This window comes from Phalacrocorax aristotelis, chromosome 6 (genome assembly GCF_949628215.1).
Source record: "Phalacrocorax aristotelis chromosome 6, bGulAri2.1, whole genome shotgun sequence".
Taxonomy (NCBI): domain Eukaryota; kingdom Metazoa; phylum Chordata; class Aves; order Suliformes; family Phalacrocoracidae; genus Phalacrocorax; species Phalacrocorax aristotelis.
This window is the reverse complement of record NC_134281.1, coordinates 61,658,494-61,684,682: the sequence shown is the minus strand read 5'-3', so window position 1 is coordinate 61,684,682 and position 26,189 is coordinate 61,658,494. Positions and strand designations below refer to the sequence as shown.

At 41.3% G+C, this 26,189-nt stretch overlaps 1 protein-coding gene across 3 annotated transcripts; it reads right to left on the bottom strand.

Moving 5' to 3' along the window:
• Positions 1-1,196: 1,196 nt before the first annotated feature.
• On the bottom strand, positions 1,197-17,478 carry RNPC3 (RNA binding region (RNP1, RRM) containing 3). 3 transcript variants are annotated; one of them, XM_075098264.1, is made up of 16 exons: positions 17,359-17,477; positions 17,000-17,322; positions 15,915-15,962; positions 14,667-14,785; positions 13,436-13,516; positions 12,622-12,733; positions 12,067-12,135; positions 10,452-10,600; positions 9,351-9,476; positions 8,323-8,459; positions 7,295-7,456; positions 7,032-7,126; positions 6,894-6,952; positions 6,268-6,400; positions 5,236-5,307; positions 1,197-1,414 (listed from the first exon to the last, which is right to left on the bottom strand). In XM_075098264.1, the coding sequence occupies exons 1-15, from the start codon at positions 17,438-17,440 to the stop codon at positions 5,248-5,250; spliced, it is 1,755 nt and encodes a 584-aa protein (XP_074954365.1). In that variant the 5' UTR covers positions 17,441-17,477; the 3' UTR covers positions 1,197-1,414; positions 5,236-5,247. The 3 variants fall into 3 exon arrangements, with proteins under 3 accessions (XP_074954365.1, XP_074954364.1, XP_074954363.1); XM_075098263.1 differs by having other exon boundaries at positions 1,197-2,332; positions 17,000-17,478; XM_075098262.1 differs by having other exon boundaries at positions 17,000-17,478.
• Positions 17,479-26,189: the final 8,711 nt, after the last annotated feature.

The following is a 26,189-nucleotide window of genomic DNA, read 5'->3' as shown; positions in this document are numbered from 1 at the left end:
AAGAACAGACATCACGGCGGAAGGGGGGGGGGAACCCACCATCAAAAAACCCCAGCAGAAATGGGCATGCAAAACCCAGTTGCTTTAAAGGAATGAAGGCTTTGCCTTCTGACCTTAAAAAAAGTTCCCTCAACTGGATGGCAGACGTTTCCTTGATAGATTATCAGTATAGGATAGCAAGGGAGTAGGTTTTATTTGTTCTTTAGTAATAGAACCCCAGCAAGAACATGGCTTAGCTTTATTCATAATGGAATGGCCACAGAACGCAAAACATTTTTAAGCCCCTTCTTTCTCTCTTCTAAGCATCACAAACCTTTCAGAAGTTCTCAAAGAACTTCCTCTCTCTGTGTATTTTTCCTGGACAACTACTCCAAATACAGACAAGATAACTAATGAAGAACTGCACAGTCCACATGGGAACACAGCAAATAATCGAAGAATTCCTGTAAAAGCATTTTAAAGAAATCTGCTAAGCCAGTTCGCATTAAAAAAGCGGCAGAGATAACACTTATTTTGGTCCAGTGATCGATATGAGTGATTTCGGCTGTTTGTGGGTTGAGCGATTGCAGAACAGAAGTCTCTACACCCACCTGTTACCCCACCATCAACTATGAATTAAGATCTTCTGGAAAATTTTTCTCCTTAAATCCAGGGGACCCTCTTGCCAAGTAAATGTCATTGCAACGTCTCCCACGTGGTTTTAAAAAGTTAAGCTAATCTTCCTGGCATGTAACAAATCTTGCTACGGGACCTCCACATCATTGACTTTTATTAAACATGGTTCAACAGGGCAAGGACCACACCTGCACTGATTCTACACTGTTTTAACTGCTACTCTTGTTCTAATGACTTTAGACCCACTAGTGATATTTTTCAAGATGTGGATGAACAACAGAAATTAATTGCTGAGGAAAAAAACAGTGCCTAATTTCACAGTACAAATTCCTGCCAAAGCACTAGTCCTGATTAGTCTCCAGGACAAGGTTTACACTAAAATGAGATTATCCTTAGATTTTCTTTTTACCCTGAAACACTAACAGTTGAGCATTATGCTCGAGGAAGGAATTTACTCTGGTGCATATGGATATATACTCTGAATCATCTGTGCAGTTACAGTTGGATTGTTCACCTTTTAAGGAAAAAAAATGTTTTCCTTCTTCCCACTCCCAAACCCCACAACAAACCAAAAGTCAAAATGAAGAGAAATGAAATAATTTATTAGAGATTTCACAAGCAAACTAACATTTATCATGTAAGTCTTGCGGCAGTTTAAAGATATCTGGAATCTTTAAGATGAGAAAATTTATACTCTGCCTTAAATAATGCTACTACGCACAGTTCAAGAGTCCCGATGATTACACTGCTTCTTCCCTCAGCTTGATAATACTTGAAAGAGATGGAACACAAAAGGGACCTGGAACATCACAAAGGCATGTTAAAAGTAAGAACAACCAGAAAACAGTAGTGTTTTGCTTTCTTTTGACAACTAAATTGAAAGATGCTTAGTATTTAGAGGAGTGCTGAATGTCTGGAAAAGTCTCACTTAACAGACACAGGCTGTATTAATTTTGTATTATGGTAAGTTAAACAATTTAATATGAAACCCACAAGAAAAATAAGTCACTGGGAACAACACTACCTCAATGCAGAGAGCAATCTAAAGAACCACACTCAACAAAAAGGTAGCAGTGATTAATAGTTGATTAATAGTTCAATACTTCATTATGAGATATTGTTAGATTTTCTTCTCTACTTAAAAAAAAGTAAGGAATGTACAAACTAAGTCAACTACAGATCGTTTCTCATATACCAGGACAACAGTAATCATCAAATGATCTAAAGTACTGGTCAACCCTTTAATATTATTAAGAATTACTCCGCAACGTATTTTAACCAACACGTTATTATATTGATTTAAAGAAAACCAAGAAAACATCCTCGGTGTGAGCTCAGCACAGCTCCACACACATCAGTGAAACGCTTCTAGCTCATACCAAGCTAAGGAATTCAACCACAAGTTAGCAAGTTATATGACCTTTAAAGAAGAAGGTGGAGGCCACCTTTTAAGACTAGGAACTTTCATTGTGTTTATTCACGCAACAGACAACTCATTGATATTTTTTTTCTTTTTCCCCCTGAAAAAGCACCCTTTGCTTTTAAAATTACCAGATTAGATCAAGCTCTAAAACATGTAAACTCCTCCCCACACCTACTCTACACAAAAACTTAGATGTGGTTGAGTGCTACGGGAAATATTGCACAAAAAAGGATACAACAAGAAAGGATACACTCTGCATGACAGTATTACTGCAGTATTTACGCAGGAATGTTTCTAAAGAAGAACAGCAGAATGTGGTTTAATTTTACTTGATTCTCAGTATTGCACACACATAACTTTATGCCACCTATCAAAAGCAAATATGCCTCTTTAATACAGTTTTGACACGGGGTGATGAGTTCACCAACACCAAACTCCATATTCAAAAGTAAATGCATTTTTTGATAACTTGAGCTACTAGGACACCACCAGGTTTTTCTGTCTCATTAATTCTTCAAGTCTTTGCCATTTTTCAGACTCACTTTTTCCATCGGGTCCATAACCCACTCATATTTCCATTCAATGCAGGCTTTCAAGTCACTTCTTCCCTATGAAGAAGCTGGAGACCTCCCAACAGCAGTTTCTTCTACATAACCATTCTCCCATAAAGCTGTAGTTTAGCTACAGAAAAAACAGTCGCCCCAAGTACTAACTGAAATTTTTTTTGCCAGTCCATCAAGAAAAAGCCATTTCAGCCAGCAAGGAGTTACACAGTATTTTTATAAGCCATATATATTTTCTCTAAAAAGGATAAAACCTCTGTAGAGAAAATAGTGAAAAATATTTGCAATAACATTTGTGAACTTAACACACTGCTTCCTACTTAAGAATAATCAAAAGTTTAATTTATGTCAATTTAGTTGTTAAAAAAAACCCAAACCAAACCACATTGAGGCACAGGGTACAGATCAAAATGAAGTCCCTAAATTGTTTGCATACACTTGTTTATATGCATATTTATGTTTCAGATGAGATTGACACTTTTTTTTTTTTTTTTTTTTACAGACTCAGATTTCTATCATGGACTTTCTCATTACAAATCAGCGTCTATCAGACTATTCCAGCAGGGACAGGAACACAGTCATACAGAAACAGGGTTCAGTTTCACCGTTAGTTGGGAAGTAAAACAATTACTTTTAATAAAATCTGTATCGGTCTGTGGCATATTCTGTAATCTTTACAAATAAATGGTCAGGGTAAGGAAGTTCTGCCCATGACACAGTAACTCAATGACACCAAGGAAATTCATGTAAGACTTTCAGGTGCACAAATAACTCTTGCATAAATACGTGTTTGCTCACTCTAAAAAGAGCTTCTGAGTTGACCATAAACGTGATTAATAACCAAATAAGCACCTCGTTATCTTCTTTGTCATTCATTATTTAGCGTGTTTAGTGAAGTCAGAATTGATCTTATGTACAAAATTAGCTGGAACTACATGGAATTCCTCAAACATTAAGTGTTCAGATGTCATTTATAAGGCTTTCCAATAACTGAAATACTTCAAGTTTCTTTTATGCATTTAAAGCAACCTTAGTAACTTTCTTCTGTGACACTGGATGAAATACAAATACAAGGCTTTTTCTAACAAGGAAGGAGTAAGAAAGAAGACTGAAACATTCCTATAAACCCTTGTTTCTAACACAACAGGGTTTCCCATTAGAGTTAGCCAAGGCTCATTTGCTTCTTTTCAATGGCCAATACAGAAGAATGTCTGTAAAAGTGATTTTAATTTGATAAAATAAAATACAGGTTTTGCAAACCACTAATCAATGACAAAGCAGGAACTGGGAAGACCAAATAGCATCTCAGAAGTGAAGGAAACAAGCTCAGATATAATCTGATGAAAAAAGTCCTTAGACAACTGACAAGAGAAGCAGCCTACAACTGAAGTAACTGTTGTAAATAGCCATACTACCCTCACCATAACCATACTGCAGGGCCAACCTGTTTTTTTTTTTTAAAAAAAAAATCAAACCCAGCTGTTCACATCCTTTACTTCCAACTTCAGGGCTTTTCCTGAAGTAAAAATGTTCAAAATATCTAGGTTAAGAACACATCACGAAGTATTCATATTCATTCATATTAATAATATGAATTTCAGAAGCATTCAGCCTTAGCTTTGAGCTCATTTGGTCTTAAGCAGTGGCATAACCAGAGTGATGCCCAACTGTAATCTGCAATTAAGTTAATGCCCTTTAAATTTGAACTAACTGATCTATCAGAGGGTGCAGATTGAGAAATAAGTGCTTCTCATTCTTGTACTACTTACTTCACACGCTAATTTGAGACAGTTCACTACTCAAATGTTTTTAGGTCATAAATCCCCTCACAGCTAAATTAAGAGCTGATTTTGCTTGAGTTACTTTTGTATAAAGTAAATACTTAAGGGTAAGCAGTAGTGAAGTAAGGCTATGTGATAGGAAATAAAGTTAAATAGTGATTACTTTCTGCTAAAAGTTACTTTCCCATCAAGTTTAGACAAATAATGCCAAAAATCAGGACCTATACATCCCACAACAAAGGGAGACTTGATCAATGCAACATTAAGTAGCACTTTCTGACACAACACCCTTTCCTAAACCAGACAAGTTTAAAGGATGCTGCAACAGCACTGAGATCTCATTTTCCAAAGTTAGCAAAGCCAAAGGTCCTTCACAGAGCTAGCATAAGTGAGTTATTGCTGCAAACAGTTCTTCAAGATTGCTTAATAACGCTGGGGATGGAAGGGTAGGAGAAAAGAGGCAACTCTTTTCAAAGCCTAAACCCCAGAAGAGTACTAAAAGGCAAGCGGTCCGGTTCCACGGGATTATTCTCCTTAGCTGCCCAGATTAAGGAGTAGAGAAACTGACAATGACCCTAGGACATCAGGATTAGGTTTATGGCAGTCTGAGTTTTTAAGCAGAGGAAGAAGCAACATTCTAAACTTACACCAACGATATACCTTGTATTCTGGTTTTCTGATATAAGTGCACATTTAAGAAAAGAAAATTGTATGGAACATTTCCCCTCCACCATCACTATTCCTAAAGAAGCCATTAAACACATAACGAGTGAAACCAAACAAAAAACCCCAACAAAACAAATTACCAAGAAGCTTATGTCTTTATTTTTATTTTCAGGCAGAGAATTCATACCTGTGCAGTGTTCTACTTTTTTCTTTTCCCTTCGCTGGCGTCCTGTTTTGGTCTAGCTGAACGAGCAAATTGCTGAGAATCCGTTAAGGACTACAAGTTTCAGTGATAAACAGAAGCCAATCAAGAAGCAAAACAGAAGTATTATTTCAGAAAAAGATAGTTTAAAAAGGGGGCTTTGTCTGTGAATCAGCTCTACTACAGTACTAAATACTATAACAATCATGTCTATTAGTCAAAGATTAGGACCTCACTGATCTGCAGGATGAAAAATTTAAGAGAGTCGGTCCAATACTAAGTAAGGAGGACTACCTGGGAGAGGGTTAGGTGCAAACAGAACAACTACAGCAGGATAAATGCTTGATATTTACGATCCTCCATCCCAGCATGTTGATGCCATAACTTGGATGTCTCGGTATGTATTTGGGAGGAAAGATGCTAGAAGGAACAGAGGTTGGGTAAAAAAAAAAACAAAACAGAAAAAAGAAATAAACTATGAAACCTTTAAGAGAAAAATAAGCAAGGACTTACAGACATAAACCAGGGCAATGCTATCACGAAGTGCAGAAGTCCCAACATGTTACATAGGCCCAAAAAGTAACTGACAGCTCTGGCTGAAGCAGCAGTCTAAATGGAGACCACTGACCCTGACAGGAACATTTATGTTCTTAAATTCTGGGAGCACAGGCTTCACCATGTCAAAAAGCCTGCTTGATTTAAATACAATGGTCATACAAGCCATATTATCTTTGTATTCTGTTTGCAGGATCAAAGAGCTAAGACCAGAGAAGACAATTTCATTGTCTTAAATAAAGCACATTTACTTTCGTATTTCAGGAGGGGTGCCTCTACATATTTTTCAGTTATTTTATTATTCAGTTAAATTAACAATACTACACAACGCTGTGCTTCCTGATTTTCTTAAGGTATTTCCTCTTTCCATAGATTTCTAGTAAGTAGAACACTGACAGCAAAACTAGGGATTGACGGACAGATTACAAAGAACATAATGTAAACGTTAGAAGAAAAAGATACAACCACCATCGGTTTTTCAAATAAGACATATCCATTTGCTTCTTTTAAAGCTTTAGCAGCTGCTTTTTCATTAGGAAGTCCAATGAAAGCCTGTCCCTTCATACGGCCTTCTTTCATCAAACGTATATCAAACCTGGAAGCAAAATTGAGAACTGGGAATTACTCATCATGCTTAACCACACTTCCCTATTTCACAGCACAAATATAATTCTCATGCTCTAGTTTCTGCTATTTCTTCAACTCAAAGCAGCGCCTATGAGCAGGAATTATGTCACTGGAGACTTTTTTCCCAGGAAAACGATTTAGTAAAGAGTGACACTAGACTGCAGGACAGCGACTTGGCGTGCAACTGCAGGAAATACGACATACGCAAAATGAGCAGGTGTGCACAATCACCCGCACTGTTCATACTGCGCAGCTCAGCCAATAAACGGTAAATTTGGCAACGGAAATACAAGGGCAAAATAGTCAGGTCTTCAGACACTATCGAGAAAACACTTCTGTTTCTGTACTTGTGATCAATAAAGATTTTCAAATGAAATGACTAGTTTTTAAATCAATTTTCACCAGTTATATAGAAGTTAACATAAAAGGCTTAATTTTAACCAAGTACCAAATTAACTTACATATTTCGTTCCACTTCTGACTGGAAGTCAACGTATCTTCCAAAAATGAACTTGAGATCCTGGAATTAAAGGGTAGTTATAAGAGGAAAGCTGATAAAAAGTCCTTCTGACAAATATTGAGTTTGCTTTTTTACCTACCTTTTCTTGAACTTGTTTAGCTAAATTCTTCACATATATCCTGCAGTTTGGATCACCTGGCTCATAGTTTTTGAAAACAGAAAATTTTTCCATTTCTTGAAGAAGGCAGAAAAACAGACAATGTTTTAGCACATTTACCTACTTTGTATTTTTGCTTAGTATAAAATAACTAAATATATGATCAATTAATAAAATAAATCCTTATTTAAACCATTTGTTGCAACAAATCAAAGAGCTATTATATAATTTATTCTCAGTTATACCTTCTTTAGAAAGTCTGTGTTTTTCTAGATCCCTTCTAGAAATAAATTCTGATGGTATTTCATCATCTTCCTCTTCCGTTTCCATTTTATCATTTGAGCTAGGAGCTGGGAAAATCCTTCCAAAGCCTGTATTATTGATTTCTTCCGTGGCTGCATAAAGGTCTGAAATTTCAACACATTATGTAAGTGGCTTGTATGCCTATTCACAAGAGGATCAACAGCAAGCAAAAAAAGATTACTCCTTCCAGTAACATTTTAATATAGTAGACTTTTTATAAAGCGATTTGAACTCATCCTTAAAGAAATGAGTCTTAATCCCTGGTTTGAACAAATGCACCTGCTCTATAAAATCAACTGTACTACAAACAAAAGCCATGGCACATGCCAGTTTAAGTAAAGCCAGCCTTCCTGCTCGAGCCTGCATCCATTTCAATGGTTTACCTAACTTTCATTCAAAGGAACTGTATATTACTGTAAAGTACCAAGAACCACAGACAGACCATAACCCTATAAGAAACCATCACACCTCATTGCTATTATCGCCCAGCACTTTTATAGCAGATAACCAGTGCATCACAGAGAAGGAGTTGGCAATCACTTGAATGCTGCTCTCTAAGAGCTGGAAAAGGAAAATCTGAAATTAGCCTGATATATACAGTTAAACTGTATAATACTAACAATGCATTTGTAACGTATTTGCTAAAAACACCTTAGCATTTAAAAGGGAGTGCAATTCACCATAAATACACATACCACAGAGGAGAGAAGAGGATTTTAAAGGTCCCTTAGATCCTTTACTGTACCAAGGCACCAAGGCACAGAGTTCTGTGCTTTAACATGGGAAAAACAGCACATGCACACCATACACAAGTTAGTATACTATCAGGGTTTTTTTAAGAACACTATCTACGAAAGCTCCAACATAAAAGCAAAGGAAAAAATTCCCTGGCCTAAACTTCAGCAGCCTTCTACACACTGAAACCACCCAGATTTAATATGAAATACATTCAAAGTACGAACTCTCTCACCATTTTTTTCTTCTTTTTCCGAGTTTGTCTGGAGAACAGCTGGGATGTCCGTAGTAATATGGAACTCAATTTTTTTATGACCTACATGCTGCGGCTGCTCAAAGACATCTGAAGGTGACAGTGCAGGGTGCAAATTACTGTTTAAAACAACAACATGTTAATTAAGGATTCAGACATTGATGAATGCATAGTCCAATATAAGATTTCTTCCCAATAGATTTTATGCTGTTTACCACAGCTACACGAGTTCTCCATTTCATAAATTTTACCCAGTACAGTTCGAGTTGATTAAAACACTGCAAACACCCCAGGTATGGCTGACAGTGAGAGCTAACCCAAGAATTACATACCACATTACAGTATAGACAGGCAGTTATAAACACTTTGTCAGTCACTTAGACACAAAAAATAACTGACCTTGCGGCTGCTCTCAGATAGCGTACAAAATATAGCAAATTTTCAAAACATAGAGCAAATCACTTGGAGAAAGAAGGAGGCTATTAGTAAAAATGCATTCACAGTTGATCATCACTACATAGAAAGACTACACTGGTGCCTACTGAGCCACAGGACTGCAGTTTCAAAAACCAAGCTTATTTTAAACCACATCAGTTCTTATTCTTCCAGTACCATCCTCTTATTTTTATTATTTATTTTAATAACTATCCCCAAAAATAAATCCAGACTGCTGCTGTCAGGGCTGGGATATGAAATTGTTTTTCATTTTTATGAAAAAGGGGCTCTTGTTAGTTTGATAGGAAGAGAAACACAGAGCTTGAACCAGGCACACTTTAGAGATTAAGGTGTTGAGCAGGCTTGAGTTCAAATTACACAAAAATTTGGACCTTTAGAGCAATGAAACCAAACACGGGGATAAAGGAAGACCAACTCCACTACCAAATTTACAGCTCAGTGAAGAACGCTCATTTTAAAACAGCCACACTAAAGCGAACGTGATACAGAGAACATCATTTAGTAAAAGGAATAATCTTCTGAAAAAGTGCAAACGGCATGGAAATCATACAAACCTGTGGGGGATACACACAGGAACGTTCAGCAAGTCTTTAATTCTTTGCTTTTTTCTAACACCACGCCTCTTTGTGTTTATTGGTCTTTTAGGCTGCAGGGTTGCTAATTCCATCAACTTGGTCATTCTATTTTAAACAAAATTTAAAAAGAACCTATGTTTTACAGTTTATTTCAAAATAATCATTTTCAAAACCCTTCCCCCTTCCTTTACATCCTTGAAATACAACTTTTCAGAACATGGTTATAATCTAGCTACCTTAACACTGAATTAATAGACTATACATAGACTTAAGGCTACTTTAATAGACTATAACACATAGCAAACCGATATACACGGAGAGCACCTGAGCGACCAATCAAAACCATAACGAGTTCAGCGCTGCCCATTCCCTCCCCGAGAATGCACCTAATTAGGACACTGAAGGTGTAGAAATGCTAAGAAGCCCCAGGCTAACCTTTTTTTAATAATACTATTTCCATTCATCAGGAGTGCCTGTTTCCAAATGCACATATTTTTCTGAATATAGCATAGGGACTTTGCAATTTACTTTTCTGTTTAAATAGCAAATAAAAAAAATTACTACTTCATTTAGTATTAAGGATTAAAAAAACCAGCTGTGATGTACTTCAGCCCCAAACCTGCAGGAGAATCCTCAGCACACACAGCCTCCCGTTATTATTACTCCTGGCAATCCACACTGAGGTACAAAGAACATTTTGGAAGTCAGAGAGCACATGTGATTAAGGCTGAGTAGTTTACTCAGTAAAGATATGGAAAAATGAAGACTCTAGAAAACAAACTAATTATTGCTTCCTATTATCTGTAGTCTCTCTTCATTCTGAGTTTTTGTTTTGTTGGGTTTTTGGTTTTTGGATGTGGGAACAAATGATAATTTGCATACCATTTGGCCATTTTCCTTCTCTTACTGTGCACTGTCCTTCTGTTTCTAAGTCATTCTGGAGCTTCTTTAAGCATCTGGAAAGATTATCTATATACTGCAGAAGTTAACAGATTCCACCATTTGCTGAACTAGAAGGTAGAAAAATAAAAACACTGCTTTAAAAGAGCTCAAAAGCTTGCAAATGACTGTAAGACATACCTCTCCTTTTCCTCCTCATTATCACTTTCGTATTCTGACTCCTCTCCACTAGATGGTTGCTCTTCTTCCTCTTCAGGCAAAGGAGGCTCTTCAGGAGGCAGAGGTGGGATTGGGGGAGGTGGTGCAGGCACTGGTAAATACTCTTCATACTAATTATGGGGAAGAAGTTTAAAAAGTAAATGTTTTAAGAAAAAAAACCCTGCATATCTTGTTTTCCTTTACATAATACAAAATCAAAGCAATAAATTAGAAGGTGACAAGAAACATTTTTTTCAAGTATGTTTATATGGATCTAGATGCTATTTTGCTAAGCTACATCAGTAATGAAAACCTTTCACAAGAAAAAAATTTCTGTTTTCTGAAGCATAACAGTAAATGTTTTCATTCTTTTAATTTGAGGAGGTAGAAAACCAATAGCAACCATGACTCTGGGTTTTAACTCTGCACTCAGCTTTAAGGACTTCCCTGAGAAGAATATGGTCAAAACATATGGGAGGAGGGCTAAGCCCTCAAGCCATCTCGGTTTCCACATGGAACCTTCCACCACCGAGCAAAGGTTACATTTCTATTTCTGCAAGGAGTGAGGATTTCATGAAAGGAATCAGTTTTTTCACTGAAGACTGCAAAAACCACATATAAGGAATTCCCGACACACAAATCATCTCCAGCCCCATTTTCAACAATCTTAACACACTTAACAGCTACTTTTACATACCATCAGTTCCAGGACTAAAGGCACTGATGTCTTCTCGCATTAGAAATACTCTCCAATGCTTTAGAAACTGCTCTAGGAATTTTGAGGACTGCCTTCCTACTTTTTTTTTGCATGACCATTAAATTCACAGTGCTTAACCTGGCCCAATACTAGGCAACAACTACAATTATTCCCAGAAAAATCAGTGTGAACTCATTTATTTGATAGATTTACTTCATAGTTTCTTTTACCAGCTAGCTCCGCTATTATTAGAAGCGGGTGTTCTGTTCAGGCAAACACAAAGCGTAGCGGAGCACAGCTTCCCTATATCCAAACACTGTAGCTATCACTATTAATGCAAGTCCTCCCTGGCTCTGTCTTGCACTCAGAGTCAGTTAAACTACTCCATCACAGCAAGAGAGAACTGAGACCACAGACCTGGTATTTCTATTTACCTTCAGAAACAGCTCCCCCTAAGCCTCTGCCAATTTCCCATAACTTCGCCTCTTTCAAAAAAAGATCCTGGAGACAGAGCAAGATAAATCCAAAAGCACTGTGTAATCTCATTAACAACCTTGATCTCATCAGAACTCCAAAGAAACACACAGATCAATGAACTTAACAAGCCTTTTAAGGCAAGGGCCTAATGCACTCTATTTCCTGTATCTGTAACATGGTGCTACAATCTCCCTTTTTTAAATATCCAACAGTTTGAAATGCCCCAGGGCTACTGCCATACGTGTATATTTCTTTGCTCTATAGTTAAAAAGATTTCTTTGTAAGACTAACATGCACATCTTGCCATCCTCTACATGTTTCTCCAACTTTTAGAAGTTTAACCTTAAATCTCCTACCACACTGCTAATATTTTTAATTGTGAATCCATTTTATAGTACTTAAAACATGTATTAAAAAAGTTACCATGGGAGGGCGAGCAGTAATTGGTCCGAAAGGCGGAGGAAGATTCATTTTATTCATAAGATGAAGTACCTGAAAAAATTTAGGATGAGTAATATCTCCTTTAAATAAAGGACAACAATTCCCTGCTAAGCATCACAGCCAATAACTCCTGGCAGGTGTAAGTCAGCTTAGGTTTTAATGAAGACACAACTATGTTGGTTATTAAACAATGTGAAAGCCTGCACTTGAGATCCAACACTAATGGTAAATATGAGCAACACCCTAGAAACGCTGACCAAAAGAAGTGAAGCATCTTCTCAGAATTAAATTCCAAGTACTCAAGTCACATCTAATTAGGAAGATCATACTCAGTTAAGTCTTCAGTGGCAATAAAGTTACTTCTGATCAATGAAATCTTATTATCAACACAGTAAAAAATTAACGTTGGTCAGCACTACCACAGGAAAACTAACTTAGCATTTACTATGACAAAAATTATTTCTGTGGATCATCAGAAGAGGAAGAAGGAAATGTATTTATTTTTATACTTTCTTTTTTTGGCTGTTTTTTACTTACCTGGACATAAAATTTGGGCACGCTTGCCAAGGCATTTGCTATATTTGCTAGAATTGTACTTGAAGGTGGTGGATACAAATATTTCAGGCAAGAATTGATGGGAAAGGTGAGGCTGAGAAAAAAAGATTAGAAACAAGACATCTTAGCACCATTGCCACATAATGGCTCATAACAGTTAATGATTACTAGAGGTTTCACTATTCATTACATCTGCAGCATCACTGAAATATTATTATTTCCCCTAGAACAGTTTTGGGCCACTTGCATTATGTCTTTAACATCAGGGAGCAGGCCCCTACGCGTGACAGACTGCCTGGGCTTGGGCACAATCAAAGTACCAACACAGGTAGAAAAAGCCTAAAGCACACAGAGGCACACAGCCTTTCCAAACCAAAAGCACAGCACAGCACGTTGAATAAGCCTCAAACTCAGTGCGCAAAGAGCTGGATTTATTAGCCCAAGAAGAAATTTATTCTTCATATATGCAAAAATGCAAATGGTGGAAAAAAGAACAGGAAACCTCAGAAAACAGAAGTCAGCAGCCTTCTGCTGTTACCAGTCCTCATACTCCTCCCAGGAAAGCAATGTGTAGCGTGCTAGAGGCCTCCTACGCAACCCACCGCTTCAGGGCTCAAAGCACCAGTCATAACTCAGTTGTGAGCGTTCTGACCTTGAAGAACTGAAGTTTCATTATTATGACAATTCCTACCAGCTGTGCATGTAGAAGAGTAGCATACTACGGAGCGAAACAGTTCATAACACTTATTTCAAAATAAACTAACAGAATAAAATAATTAAGAAAAAACCCACTAACCCATGGTTGGGTGCAATTCCATTCTCTATTTTAACACAGCTTGGTTCTTTCTTCTCTTCTTCTTTCACTGGTTCTTCTGAACTGAAAGTTAATTTAGCATTAATTAAAACAGGGCAAAATTCAAATGCCTTATATATTTCAGATGTTTAATCTCCTCTAGTAAAAATATAAGAAATAGATTAGTATAGTATTTTTAACATATTTTATCAATGGTATTACTACAGCCATTATTAATCTTTAATAATTAATACACATGGATAATTGTAGTAGCCAGACTTCAAAAATAAATATCTATGCAAATTTATATTCAAACACTTCTGACTTAAATCTACTTACAGGAAAAGAACTAAAATTATTTCATGTTACTCTCAGTTCAGAGACTGTGTAAAATCAAAGGTATTAAATTATTGATTTGTTTATATTCAGAGCGCAGAATAAATAACTACAACCCTCTGTTAGCTGATTTTAATTAAGCACTATCAAATAGGTTCTATCACTTAGTTATATATTACACAGGTAAATTTCAAAGCCTAACTATGCAATCTGTGGTTTTAATTAAGTACTTGACAGATAACTGAAACTACCACAGTTCTCGGTCACACTAGCATTAGGATTCAGTGATTTTTTTTTATTTTTTAAAATATTACATATTCTTTAACTATTTGAAGAGCGACTCGGACAGTTTTGTTTGTTCCACTCATGCTTCAAGCTAGATACATGCAAACCAGCTCCAGCTTAGTAGCCAGTGGCTATAATAGCCTAGTTTTATACAGTTACACTAGGCAGGTGTCAATTCTGCCTGGCTCTTGATTAGATTAGAAACATCAGGAAAGCATTGCATGCACTGGTTAACAGCAAAAGACAATTATAATCCTGACATTAAAAAACCCAGTAGAACAGTCTTTTTTAAACACAGGGAACCTGTGCAACACAGAGGTCAGCTTACGCAGACTGGAATCTTGCTCTGTAAGTGAGAACAAACAGGACCATCTGCTGATTAAACATATTAATAAGTACAGGAATAAGGACGGGAATTATTTCATGACGATACCGAATGAAACAACACCAACGGGAAGAATGCGGTCACTTATCTATTGATCTGAACCTGCTGGTGAATGCTTGTCAAAGGCTACCATTTATCCTTTGATGTAATGGTACTGTGAAAGTATCATGAACACAGAATTTCCTTTCCTTGACCACAAACGTAGAAACTAAGTTATTATGCACATACCTTTTACACTTCTCTGAGACAGAAGGCTGGCTAAGTGCCTGCACACTATCTTGCTCCTTTGCAAATTCAACAACTAAGGTGTGACCTAAAAGTTTCAGCTGATGCAGTCTTGACAAAGCCTTCAAATAATTATAATGGAGAAGAAAAAGGGAAGAGGAAAAACATCAGAATTATTTCAAACATAACTGCTTTTTCTTTGATTGGTAAACTAGCCATAGGATGCTGTCCAAATCTGCTCTAAGCTAAGTCTGTACCACAAGAGACACAGGCAGTTCTGCACCGTTCCTGCCTCTGCAACCCAGCTTTTAGCACCCTCTGTCCTGCTAACAGGAAGGAGAAAGTGGAGGTTGCACAGCTGGAACCCTGCAGAGCCTTAGGTCATCTGTATGCAGCAGTAAAACCGCAACCTTAACAATGATACTCATGACATAGCCTAGTAAATCTCTGATTTCGAGTAACCAACCCCTTGCTCATGAGCTACAAACACGCTGAAGTCCACGAGTAATATCTGGGTATTTTAAAGTCCAGATTCTTAACAGCGACACTAGGAAGCTCCAGCATTCTGCAAGTCCAGATCCTGATCAGCCGCTAACAACTGACACAAAGGAACCTAAATTCACCCTGTTCACCCCACATAGGCCTCATGACTTTTTTGCGTAGTATTTTACAGTATGGCCTAAAAAAAACCAAAATAAAAGCAAAATAAAAAAAAAAAACAGGGCATATGAAAGAAATTCAGGACACAGGCTTTTTACCAGATTGATAATTAAAAAGCATTATTAGTATTACCTTTTTGGCATCCATGTCCCCCATTAACAGGGTAGTTTTCTTTTTCTTATCAAAGTTCAAGGCAGTCTTGAATTGTGTACATCACTACGTCTGAATTTTACGGCAAATACACAATTATGCAGGAGACAAATTATGCTTGGCTTAGTTTATATATAAATGCACGCGCACCCTAGAAAGGCCCTGATCAGTCTCAACTCATCGAAGTTCACCATGCTTCAGGTGCCAGGCTGAACGAGATGACTTCCACAATCCCTTTACAGCCCACCTTTTTATGACTCTACAGAAGTGTTTTTATCAAACTCTTCAAGCACTTCCTGAAACAGAGCTCCAATACTGCATTGCTCTGCAGTTTTTTCCCCCAACACCAAGTACTACATGATGCATAAAACATTTCAGAGCACAACTGGCAATTCAGAAAAGTGCTTTTCTAAAACATTTGGTAACAAACTCAATACAAACCTTTGCAGCTGCATTTTCACTGGGAAAGGTAGCAAAAGCAGTATGTTTCTAGAAAACAGACAAAAAAAAAATTGTCATACTGAATTCAAATCAAAGAGGTAAGAGGTGGCACATAAACTGTGTACCCACAAGTAACTGGTAAGTCCAAGTTTACGTATATGAAAGCTTCCAGACAGGAGCCGTTTAACTCCCATATGGGGCAAAGGCGAAGGACTAGAGAACATTTTTCTTAAGAATTTAGGACTAGAACCTCCTGAAGTCAAAAATTAAGACAGGAACTCGGCAGTTTGAGGAATACAGGTAAACAGTATTTTTCTTCTAGCGAAGAAAAGCCACCTGAAACTGCAAGAAAGCATGTATTGATAAAGAAGTTTAATCCTCTTTTCAACAACGGAAATTCATTTCGGCACCTCTCAGCAGAACGTTTTCACCAAAGCAGCTCCTAAAAATAATAATTTTTCTGCTACAAAAGTTGGAACTATTGCTGTGACCTGAAAGCTTGGATGGTTCCTAACTAACATTTTCACTTACTTTTTAAGTTTTTTTTAAGAAAAAGCTTTCCAGATTAGATCAAATCCTCACAGAATACACGGTTCATCTTAAATTTGTTTTAACAAACCTTATTACTTCATCTTGCCACTACGTGATTCAGTATTAAAAACCCAAAGCATTAATACTGCTATAAGAGCAGCTATTAGGAGAATAATAAGGAAGCCTGTATTTTTAACCTTATGTAAAGGAAAGCACGGCCCTGACACAGGACGCGGACACGATTTATCCGCAGTTCCGCAGGAACACCAGCCTGCTTCCCAGCGGCATTCCCCGCCACACGGGCACTCCTACGCCCTTGTAATTTGGGAGAACAAAATAAAACAGAGATTTCAAGGGACAGACCGGCGAAGCCGCGTCCCTGCGCCCCCCCACCAGCCCCGCTCCCCGCACAGCCCCGCTCCTAACGGCGGCCGCGGCTGCGCCCGAGGGCTCGGGGCTGCACCAGCCGCTGCCGGGCGGGACCGCACCCCCCCGGCAGGAGGGAGCGCCCGGCCCGGCCCGCCCCCCGCCCTCCCCGCGGCCCCTGCCCTCACCAGCCGCCCGTAGTCCGACAGGACGCGCACGGACACCGCCCCGAAGTGCTTCAGCAGCTCCTCCTTCTCCGCCGCCGCCAGCTCGGCGGGCAGGTGCCGCACCAGCAGCGTCCGGCCGCGCCGCCGCGCCACGCCGGGGTGAGGCGGGCCAGCAGGCAGCCCCGGGCCGGCGGGGTGAGGCGGGCCGGCCGAGTGAGGCGGACCAGCAGGCAGCCCCGGGCCGGCCGAGTGAGGCGGGCCGGCAGGCAGCCCCGGGCCGGCCGAGTGAGGCGGGCCAGCAGGCAGCCCCGGGCCGGCGGGGTGAGGCGGGCCGGCCGAGTGAGGCGGACCAGCAGGCAGCCCCGGGCCGGCCGAGTGAGGCGGGCCGGCAGGCAGCCCCGGGCCGGCGGGGTGAGGCGGGACGCCCGCCTGCGCCCCCTCACAGCCCCCCGCCGCCGCCATGGTAGGGCGCGGGGCCGGGACGGCAGCCGGAAGCCCAGGCGCAAATCTCGTGAGAGCGGAGGCGGGGGGAGGGGCTCGGCTCCAAGTCTCGCGAGAGTGGCGGGCTCGCGGCCCAGTGGTGGTGGGCGGGAAGCGCGCGGTGGGGTGCTCGCTCGGCTGAGGTGGGCTAGGGTGGTGAGGCAGTCCGAGGGTTTGGGGTCCGTGTCCTGTTGTCCCGGGACGGCCCCGGCCCCGGCCCCGTACTGCGGGTGTCTGTGCCGTTCCTCCGGCCCCTGGGTGGGCGGGAGGAGCAACCTGAGCTTGCGGCGGGCTGCCCGGGAGCCACTCTTACAGGGCTGTGTCTCGGTCAGGTGATGCCTTAGACAGATGATGTACAAAACCTGCCTTAGTCAAGGCTGAAATAGTCCTCCAAAGGGAGAGATGACGCTCACCCTCTTCCCCTTGCTTAGCAGTTAAGAGCTTGTCCTCACACTGAATTTGGAGAAGTTGTATTGCTTTTATAATGCCTTCCTCATTAGCCGTTACCTGAAAAGACTTCTCTTTTCCACCTGAACAGCAAGGTATTAAGGTCTGTCTGGCATAGACGTTAATATGCTGCTTCAGGATAACGCAAGAGCGCTGAGGGAGACCCAGGCTCCAGGACTGGTGCCTGGGGGGCTCTGGAGCCCACCACAGAGGAAAAGCTGTTTTGTAGGCTGTGCCGTGTCCCAGGTGGATAGGGAATGATTTTTTATTGCACCTTTCAGTAGAACAAATAAAGCCTTCGGTCCATGAAGTCCTGAAAGCTGCTTTGTTTCCTTGAAGAGTCACGATGGGCCCGGCGCTGTATGTGCGGTACACCTGAAGGGCCTTGGGCCGAGCTCGTTCTGTGGCTGGACACTGACACTTTGGGGAAAGATTGGCCGTTGTGGGTGGTCCCAGTAGTCTCACCAGGGAGATCAGATCTGAGCTCATCCAGATGGGTTTGGGAAGGAGTCGGGAAAAAGGACTGAGGAAGCACAGGGTGTTCAAAAGGGGCGTACGAGAAAAGCAGAAATTCATCAGTGCTTTCTTACAGGATCCATGACTGCATTTTTGTTGCTGCCATTGGTATAAGCTAGGAAATATCTATGAACTTGGAAACAGGTGGAAGAATTGGCGCAGTATGCAAATACATCGGTGTATTTTCTCCCTCGGTGATACCAGCAGCACTGTTCTTTCAGAGGCTGATGAAACTTTAAAAGTAACGCTGGCCGGCCTAGTAAGTTGCGTGTGTGGCCTGTGGTTTGTATAAAGTCCAGATGACTTTCTGGGCTATGCTGGTCGACATGCCATTGTAGCAGATGGGAGCGTCAGGATTGTAGAAGCAAGTCTGTGGTGGCTGTGCTGCTGCATCCTGTTTAAATTGGCCTGACTTTTAGTTCACTCCTGGGTAATGACATAGAAGTTTTTATGCAGCAGGTCTATGAAACTTGCAGGCAAACCAAACCTCCCTGCTTCCCTTGTAGCTCTCTGCTACATTGCAGTTATTAATCAGCACATCAGTCATCAGAGGTGAAATAATGACACAACTTCAAAGATGTTTTCCCCTCAGAACTAAGAAACACTGTTCTCAGTTCCGGTGAGGGTAGGCTGAGGAAAATGTGTATTTTCTAGTGATGTTGAGCACTAAAGTGACAAGAACAATTTCACTGGAAAAAACTCTAATATCTCATGGCTGTTCAGCCCACCTGTCCCTCTCAGCACAGAATTCCCCTCAAAGAAAGGAAAAACTTCAGAAGTCTCTTCATCCTGATGGACCAGGCCCCTGAGGCTGAACAGCTCTAGAGCAGAGGTTTAACAGTGTATCGTGCAAGTCAAGGCGATAAAAAAAGTGCAGTTCTTTTTCCTAAAATACAGAAAGCAAAAAAACGTATTTTTTTCCATTCTCCCCCTCATCCCCACATTCAAAACGGATGTGTTTTGTTACTTTTTTTACTTTCCAAGACATTAAATTTGTAGCTACTTGAACAATAGGGTTCCTCAACACCAATGCATCATGTTTTAGTGTTGAAATTCTAGGTTTAGGGGTTCTTTGCTTATACAGAGAGAAATTTCAATGCAAATATGAGTGTGTAAGTAATACCAGTATGGCTCAGAACTACAGCCTCAGTTCAGGTCAGAAAGGAAGGGGCTCCTTTCGTGGAGATCTCTATTCCAGCCTCCTCCTCACAGCAGGGTCAGGGCTGGATTCCAGCCACATCACTTGGGACTTTCTCCAGCCTGGTCTCAAAAGGCCCTAAGGGTGAAGACTCTACAGCCTCCACAGACAAGCTTTTCTACTCCTTAATTGACCTCCTGGTGATTATTTTTTCCCCCCCTCCCCTTTTATCCAGTTGGAAGTGACTGTATTTGTATAATTTGCACTAACTTCATAAAGACAAAATTTCAAATTCCCAATTAAAATTTGAGTTGGTAGGAAATAGAAGTTTGAAAACGACCCAGCAGGCTAGCTTTGTAGAATACCCTGATGGTTTGCGCACCATTTGTTACCCACCCCGTCCAGCTGCCCATCAGTGACATCAAATCACCAGTGGCCGGGGCAGATACAGGGGTCCAAAGCAGTAGAAGCCCAGCTCAGCCTGTCCATCACAGTTATTCGTGAATGCAGCAAATCAGTGGCACACAGAATGCTGAACTGCTTGATTTAAATTTATAAAACACAATAGATAAGGGCCCACTTGAAATAGATGAGCATACTTTCGGATGGTGTGAGTTAGCAGGCTCACAATTTTTTTGGAAAGTAGTTAATTGTCCTGAGAAAGAGTAGCGTTGCTGCTCTCCTAATAGCACTCACCTTTCCCTGCCTAAGGATGCAGATAAGAGACACAGAGATGCTGTTAGATCATTGTCCTCATAAAGTAAGACCAGAAGGAGGCTGAATATTGAGGAAAAGCTGCAGTGTGGGATTTCTAGACCCTGCTGTAATCATTATTGGTTATGTCTGGGGTTTTTTTATATATCACAGAGTCACAGAATGGTTCAAGTTGGAAGGGACCTTTAGAAACCATCCAGTCCAACCCCTGTGCTGTTGGGCAGGGACATCTTCAACTAGATCAGGTCACTCAGAGCCCCGTCCAGCCTGGCCTTGAGTGTCTCTAGGGACAAGGCCTCCACAGCCTCTGGACAACCTGTTCCAGTGTTTCACCCCCCTCATTGTAAAATATTTTTTCCTTATACCCAGTCTAAATCTCCCCTCCTTCAGTTTAAAACCACCACCCCTGTCCTGTCACAACAGGCCTTGCTAAAGAGGCCACCCCCACCCTTCCTCAAGCCCCCCTTTAAGCACTGGGAGGCCGCAATAAGGTCTCCCCGCAGCCTTCTCTTCCCCAGGCTGAACAACCCCAGCTCTCCCAGCCCGGCCTCGCAGCAGAGGGGCTCCAGCCCTCGGAGCATTTCTGTGCCCCCCCTGGCCCCGCTCCAGCAGGTCCATTTCCTCTCTGTGCTGAGGGCTCCAGGGCTGGATGCAGCGCTGCAGGGGGGGGTCTCACCAGAGTGGAGCGGAGGGGCAGAATCCCCTCCCTCGCCCTGCTGGCCTTGAGGTATACCCCTCGAGGTATTTTCTGTTGTCTCCAGTAGATGTTCCAGCTGGCTGGACACAAGCAAGCTCTGAGTGAGGAGGCAAGCAGCTGTGTTAGCATGGAGATAAGCCCGAGGTGGTACGGCTTGTTTCACCTTGTCTACAAAACGCTGAATGCCCGTGTACTTAAATGAGTCTCCAAGGGCAGCCTTGCATTTTGGGACTCCTGTACGGCTAGGACCAGAAAGGCCACCAGATGGCCCCCAAAACGGGCTGCACAATCCACAGAATAAATAACGCTGTATAATGGGGTCACATCCCTCCATTAATGAAATTGCGTATTAGAGCTAGCGCTACAGAAAGACTGTACAATTGCATTTACTGACTCTTTGGTTTTGCGTTCATCCTTTACTGACACAAGAAAAAAACCCTTCAGATTACAGCAGTAGCAACTCCAAATAACCTCAATTCAAGTTCCTTCCCCCAGAAAGAACAGTCAGAACTTTTAATACAATTTGGGAGGCTGTCAGAAAAGGCTTTTTTAAGGAAAACAATCGGTTCAGTAAAGGGAAGAAAAAATGCTTTCCTCAGTTATTTTTTTCGAAGGATGCAATTGTTTTTCTCGGGGTTTTTTTTTCTGCCTTTAATGAAACACAGGAAAGACTTTTGGTACTCTCTATATACGTATATATTATGTATTTTGTATATCTGTATATTCTGTACGTTACTGACTAGTTGACTGTGGCAACTAGAATTCCCCCGTCAGGATAGGGAGAGAGTAGTCCCTGCACGCTGTGAAGCCTCAGCAGCAAGTTCTAATAATTTCTTTATTTTTTAAAGGAAGTTCACAGAGTGCGTTCCAGCAGCGGTGCCTTTTGCCTTTCTTTCGCTTTGCAGTCGGGTTCTCGCTGCTTTTCCTCCAAGCCTTAGTCTGAACAAAAATATTTGTAACAGCACCTGTGTGTTTAAGCACGTCTTGCAGCATAGGAGTAAGAAACCACTTAGTGCAATACTTTCACTTTATTATAAAGTCCTACATTTTAACAGTGAAGTGTCAATCAAAACAAATCACCTGTCACTCAGTATGTCGCAGGGAAGAGCTACGTGCTTTTCAAAGTCAGTTCTCAGGTCACGTGTCTAATGCTATGGCGATATACTTCAGGTCTCAAAGCACGTGTCAACAACCTTTCAGGCGAAAGCACAGAATACCCCCTGCGTAAGACGAGGGCCCGTCTGTCGCACCCGCAGGGGATCAGGTTGCAGACCAATGCCTTGTGTGCCATACTGCCAGGTAAGGCACTCGGTGTCTTCTTCCACCGCATACAATCAGTACATTATATGCAAGTGCAACGTCATTCTAGACCCTCAGGCTATGGCTCCTACATTGACATGAAGAGCCTGTGCGCTCAGTTATACGCTGCCCTTCCAGCAGGGATTGGCATTTGACTCTCAGCTGCTTGACACCGCAAGATCTGGCAGTTGCAATCTGCAATTTCCCCTCCTTCTGTCCCTCCTGCCCTGTGGAATGATACCTATAGCTGTGTGAGGAATCGCTATAGGTGACAGAAAGTAGCTGGGGGAGGGGGAATCTTTGTTCCCCTTCGGAAAGAGGAATGCATGACAAGCAAACGGCTTTTAGAACGATGACATCCACAGGAATATCATTTTAGTTCTCCAGAGTTGCAAATTCAGCTTTTGTCAAAATTCATTCTTTTACTTTCATCCTTTTTTTTTCCCAATTCATATATTTTCTGCCTTATTTCAAAATCCAGCAAGAGAGACTTGGATTAACCAAAGACTGCCTAGTATAGGGCATTTATCTGTGAATAAATTGAGTTCGATTCATCATATAGAATTTGGTGACATCATTACTCTGACTTCAGTGTTAAAAGTGTCTAGTGACTCCAATACTTGTATAACAAGTGTTTGGCACGAGAAGCCAGAGACATTCAAAGCTACACATAAATTTCATTGCGTTCCAATTGTGTGTTGATACGCAGATTTTCTCACAATATCAAAAACATCGACCTGTTTGGCATCAGCTGCTCCTTAGGAGGGCGTCGATGCTGACTTGGCTGTTTCTGCAATTGCATCTTTTAAAGCAGAACTTCTCAGTTTGTGGCTCATGGTGCAGAACAGGTCTGCCGACTGGCTGGTAAGTAGATCTCCTCCGTGGAAGAGCATGACTGCCTCATGGGTATAGTCCTCAAACATGCCTTCATCACAAGCAGAACTGTCTGTCAAACCACAGGCAACACCAGGGTGCCCAGCCTTATTCTTGGGGCAAGTGTCAAAGGCTAATACCGTGTCAAAGTTCGGGTTCCACCTTAGCTCTCAAAAACCAACATGAAAGATGGGATCTGTAACTATGCAGACAGTGACTTGCCGAGGTGCAGAATGTGCAGCCAGGGCTGTTGGGCTGGTTCTCCGAGCAAAGCCTGCTTTTACTTTTCCTTGATAGACTCAGGGTACAGGTCACAAATACTGTGTCGCACTCCAGCTTCTGCAAAGCTTCTACGAACGCTCTTGTACGTTTGCATACAGTTACAGACACATTGAGAGGCTCATATGAATGTCTCTACACACCTCATGGCTTACAAGGCCTCTGCTGTTATACCAGGCCTGTATTTCTGCGTTAGAGTGATAAATATTCCGTTCTATACAGAACGAGTACTTGTTACTACAGTTTATTTCAAATCTGTTTTTCAGTGCAGAGGTGAACAAAAGTAAATTAAATCAGTCCTATCCACCTGATAAGAAAAACTGAGGTTACATCTAAACAAGTTAAGACAAAGCTCCAGGCAGGTCTAGACGAATCCAAGCAAAGCAAGGCTGACGTGCCTCGGACTCTGCAAACTCTGTGAAAGCCTGGGGCTCCTTATTAGTAACGGCGGTACTGTATTTATGGCCTGCAGGGTAACATCCTGTATTCCCAGGTCGTTATTGCAAGAACAACTCTGTAGATCAAAAATATAGGAGGTCTAGGTGGCATTACATGTTATTCAAATTCAGTGCCCAAAAGATATTTTTTCTGCCTAATTCCTTGTGAGCTAGGCAAGGCTAGCAAGGTGTTAAGAGTTTTAAAGGCCTCAGGACAAAATGTTTTAAATACTAAGGGAAAAGAAAACCGCAAGAGCAGCTTTGAGACGTGAATGGCAAAACTGCTGGGGAGAATTTGATTTTCATGGTGGCAGTTCTGTAAGTTTCTTCATATTAATATGAATAGTGTAGTGTGACAAAGTAGCCTTAGAAATAAGGTCACAGAAGGACCAGAGTACTGCCGACGAGATACCAGCTGTCACTGGGAGCATCATGTCTGCACGTTACAGAAGCATCAGGCATGGACAAGGGCTGTATTCTGTTAGGTACTACGTAAGCGTACGTATAACCTCAAAGAGACTGCAGAGGGATTGCTAAATGTCATCGCACCTGACTTGTACATTTTGTGGGGGGTTTCATTTCATAGAATCACAGAATCATTAAGGTTAGAAAAGACTTCTAGGATCATCAAGTCCAACCCCCAGCCCAACACCCCCAGGCCTCCTAAACCCTGTCCTGAAGTGCCACGGCTACACAGTGGTTGAACCCCCCCAGGGACGGTGACTCCCCCCCCTCTCTGGGCAGCCTGTGCCAGGGCCTGACTGCTCTGGCAGGGAAGGCATTTCCCTCATATCCAACCTAAACCTCCCCTGACGCAGCCTGAGGCCGTTCCCTCTCGTCCTGTCACTGGTGACCTGGGAGAAGAGAATTTCCATTCATAGTGTATCTGAATACAGTTAAAGAAAACACCAAGTAAGAGTACCTGATGTCTCCTCTATTAGTGTGCTGTATTATGTTTCTTTTCTATGTAAAGAAAAGAGAAAGCAGATATTTTTAAAAAAGCCTTAAGTCAGGTAACTGCTTTCCTGGGTTTTGCCTACAATGGCCCCTGAAGTGTAAGTAGCCATTTTTGTTATGCTTTGAGTTTTTCTCTCTGGATAAAGTACCAAAACAATGGGTAATTCACTTAGAGTTGTGCTTTTCATATTTGACCGCTAGATGATGCTGTGACTCTTGATTGCAAATCATACTGTACTGTAAACAATTTGTTGTCAGGCTTTCATTTTATAGAACTCTACAGTTGTTCTTATATGAAAAATTGGTATTTTCTTGTTCTTGCATGCATTGTAGCTGTGAACATACAGAGACTAGTTAGATTTTATACAAATCCATACGGATCACTCATCTTAGCAGTGCCTCTTTCTGCTAATACTGAGGATCTCACATGAGTCTAGAAGCTGTGCATGTATATATTCCTCATAGATGCAGATGTGGACTGCTTGAGTAAAGATTTTTGCAAGAAGTGTAAAGTATACTGAGAAGAGATTTGATGTACTTAATTCAGATTTATATTTCATTCTGTTTATCTGTCCTACCTAATTCGTTAGAATGGTATTTCAGTTCCAGTTTTAGAATTTATTTTTCTATGCTGTAACTGCATCTAGAATTAAGGGTGACATTTCTATTTTGCAACTATTGCTAAAAATTGAGGTGATCTTACTTATTTCCAGAGGCATTATTCCTGGTTTCTGTTGCCATAAGTCATTTCCCCTTTTCATAATAAGAAGTGCAGTGGTTTGATCCACCCTGTCGGGTCTCTTAGCCAAGAGCTCCATTAGACCCTCAAAGATGACACCATTTTACTGATGATCTTCTCAAATGAACAGCATTCTTTCACGCGAGCTAATTCTTTTTCACCACGTATCATTTCTATGAGCTCCTACAAACACTTTTTAATTCCTGCAGTAATTCTTCCATCTTCTTCAGGGAAACATTAACCCCAGTAAGGTTAAATCGACTGCAGCAGAGGAAGCGCACATATTCAAGCAGCCGCCTCCTGTGTAGGAGCGTTAAAGGCATGGCTGCATGCCATGGCTCCAAAAACAGCGCAGGAGTGAAAGCAGGTTCTACAATTCGGAACAGCCTGTAAGCTAGGTCAGTGCCTGTCAGTTCCAGCATAAACGAGGTTTGGAACTAGCTTAATATCAGTCGGCCTCTCCCACTTGTAGGCGCGCGGTAGCATACCTCTGCCAGTCAGAGGTCTGGATCCTGTTTTCGATACGTAAGCGAAGAAGCTGCTCTCAGAGGTAAGTAGTACGTAAGGCCTGTTTTGCCCTCACTGAAGTGGCGCCTGCTAGTCACGCTGGGGTCACGTCGGGGAACGCTACATCG

Excerpts from the sequence above, each read along its gene's own strand:
- RNPC3 (XM_075098263.1), bottom strand. The coding sequence starts at position 17,440 with ATGGCGGCGGCGGGGGGCTGTGAGGGGGCGCAGGCGGGCGTCCCGCCT. Across the intron at positions 9,477-10,451 it reads AATGAGGAGGAAAAGGAGAG|AATGACCAAGTTGATGGAAT; the intron begins GTATGTCTTACA and ends TGTTTAAAATAG. Across the intron at positions 5,308-6,267 it reads TTGAAAAACCGATGGTGGTT|CAATTTGCTCGTTCAGCTAG; the intron begins GTATCTTTTTCT and ends ACGGATTCTCAG.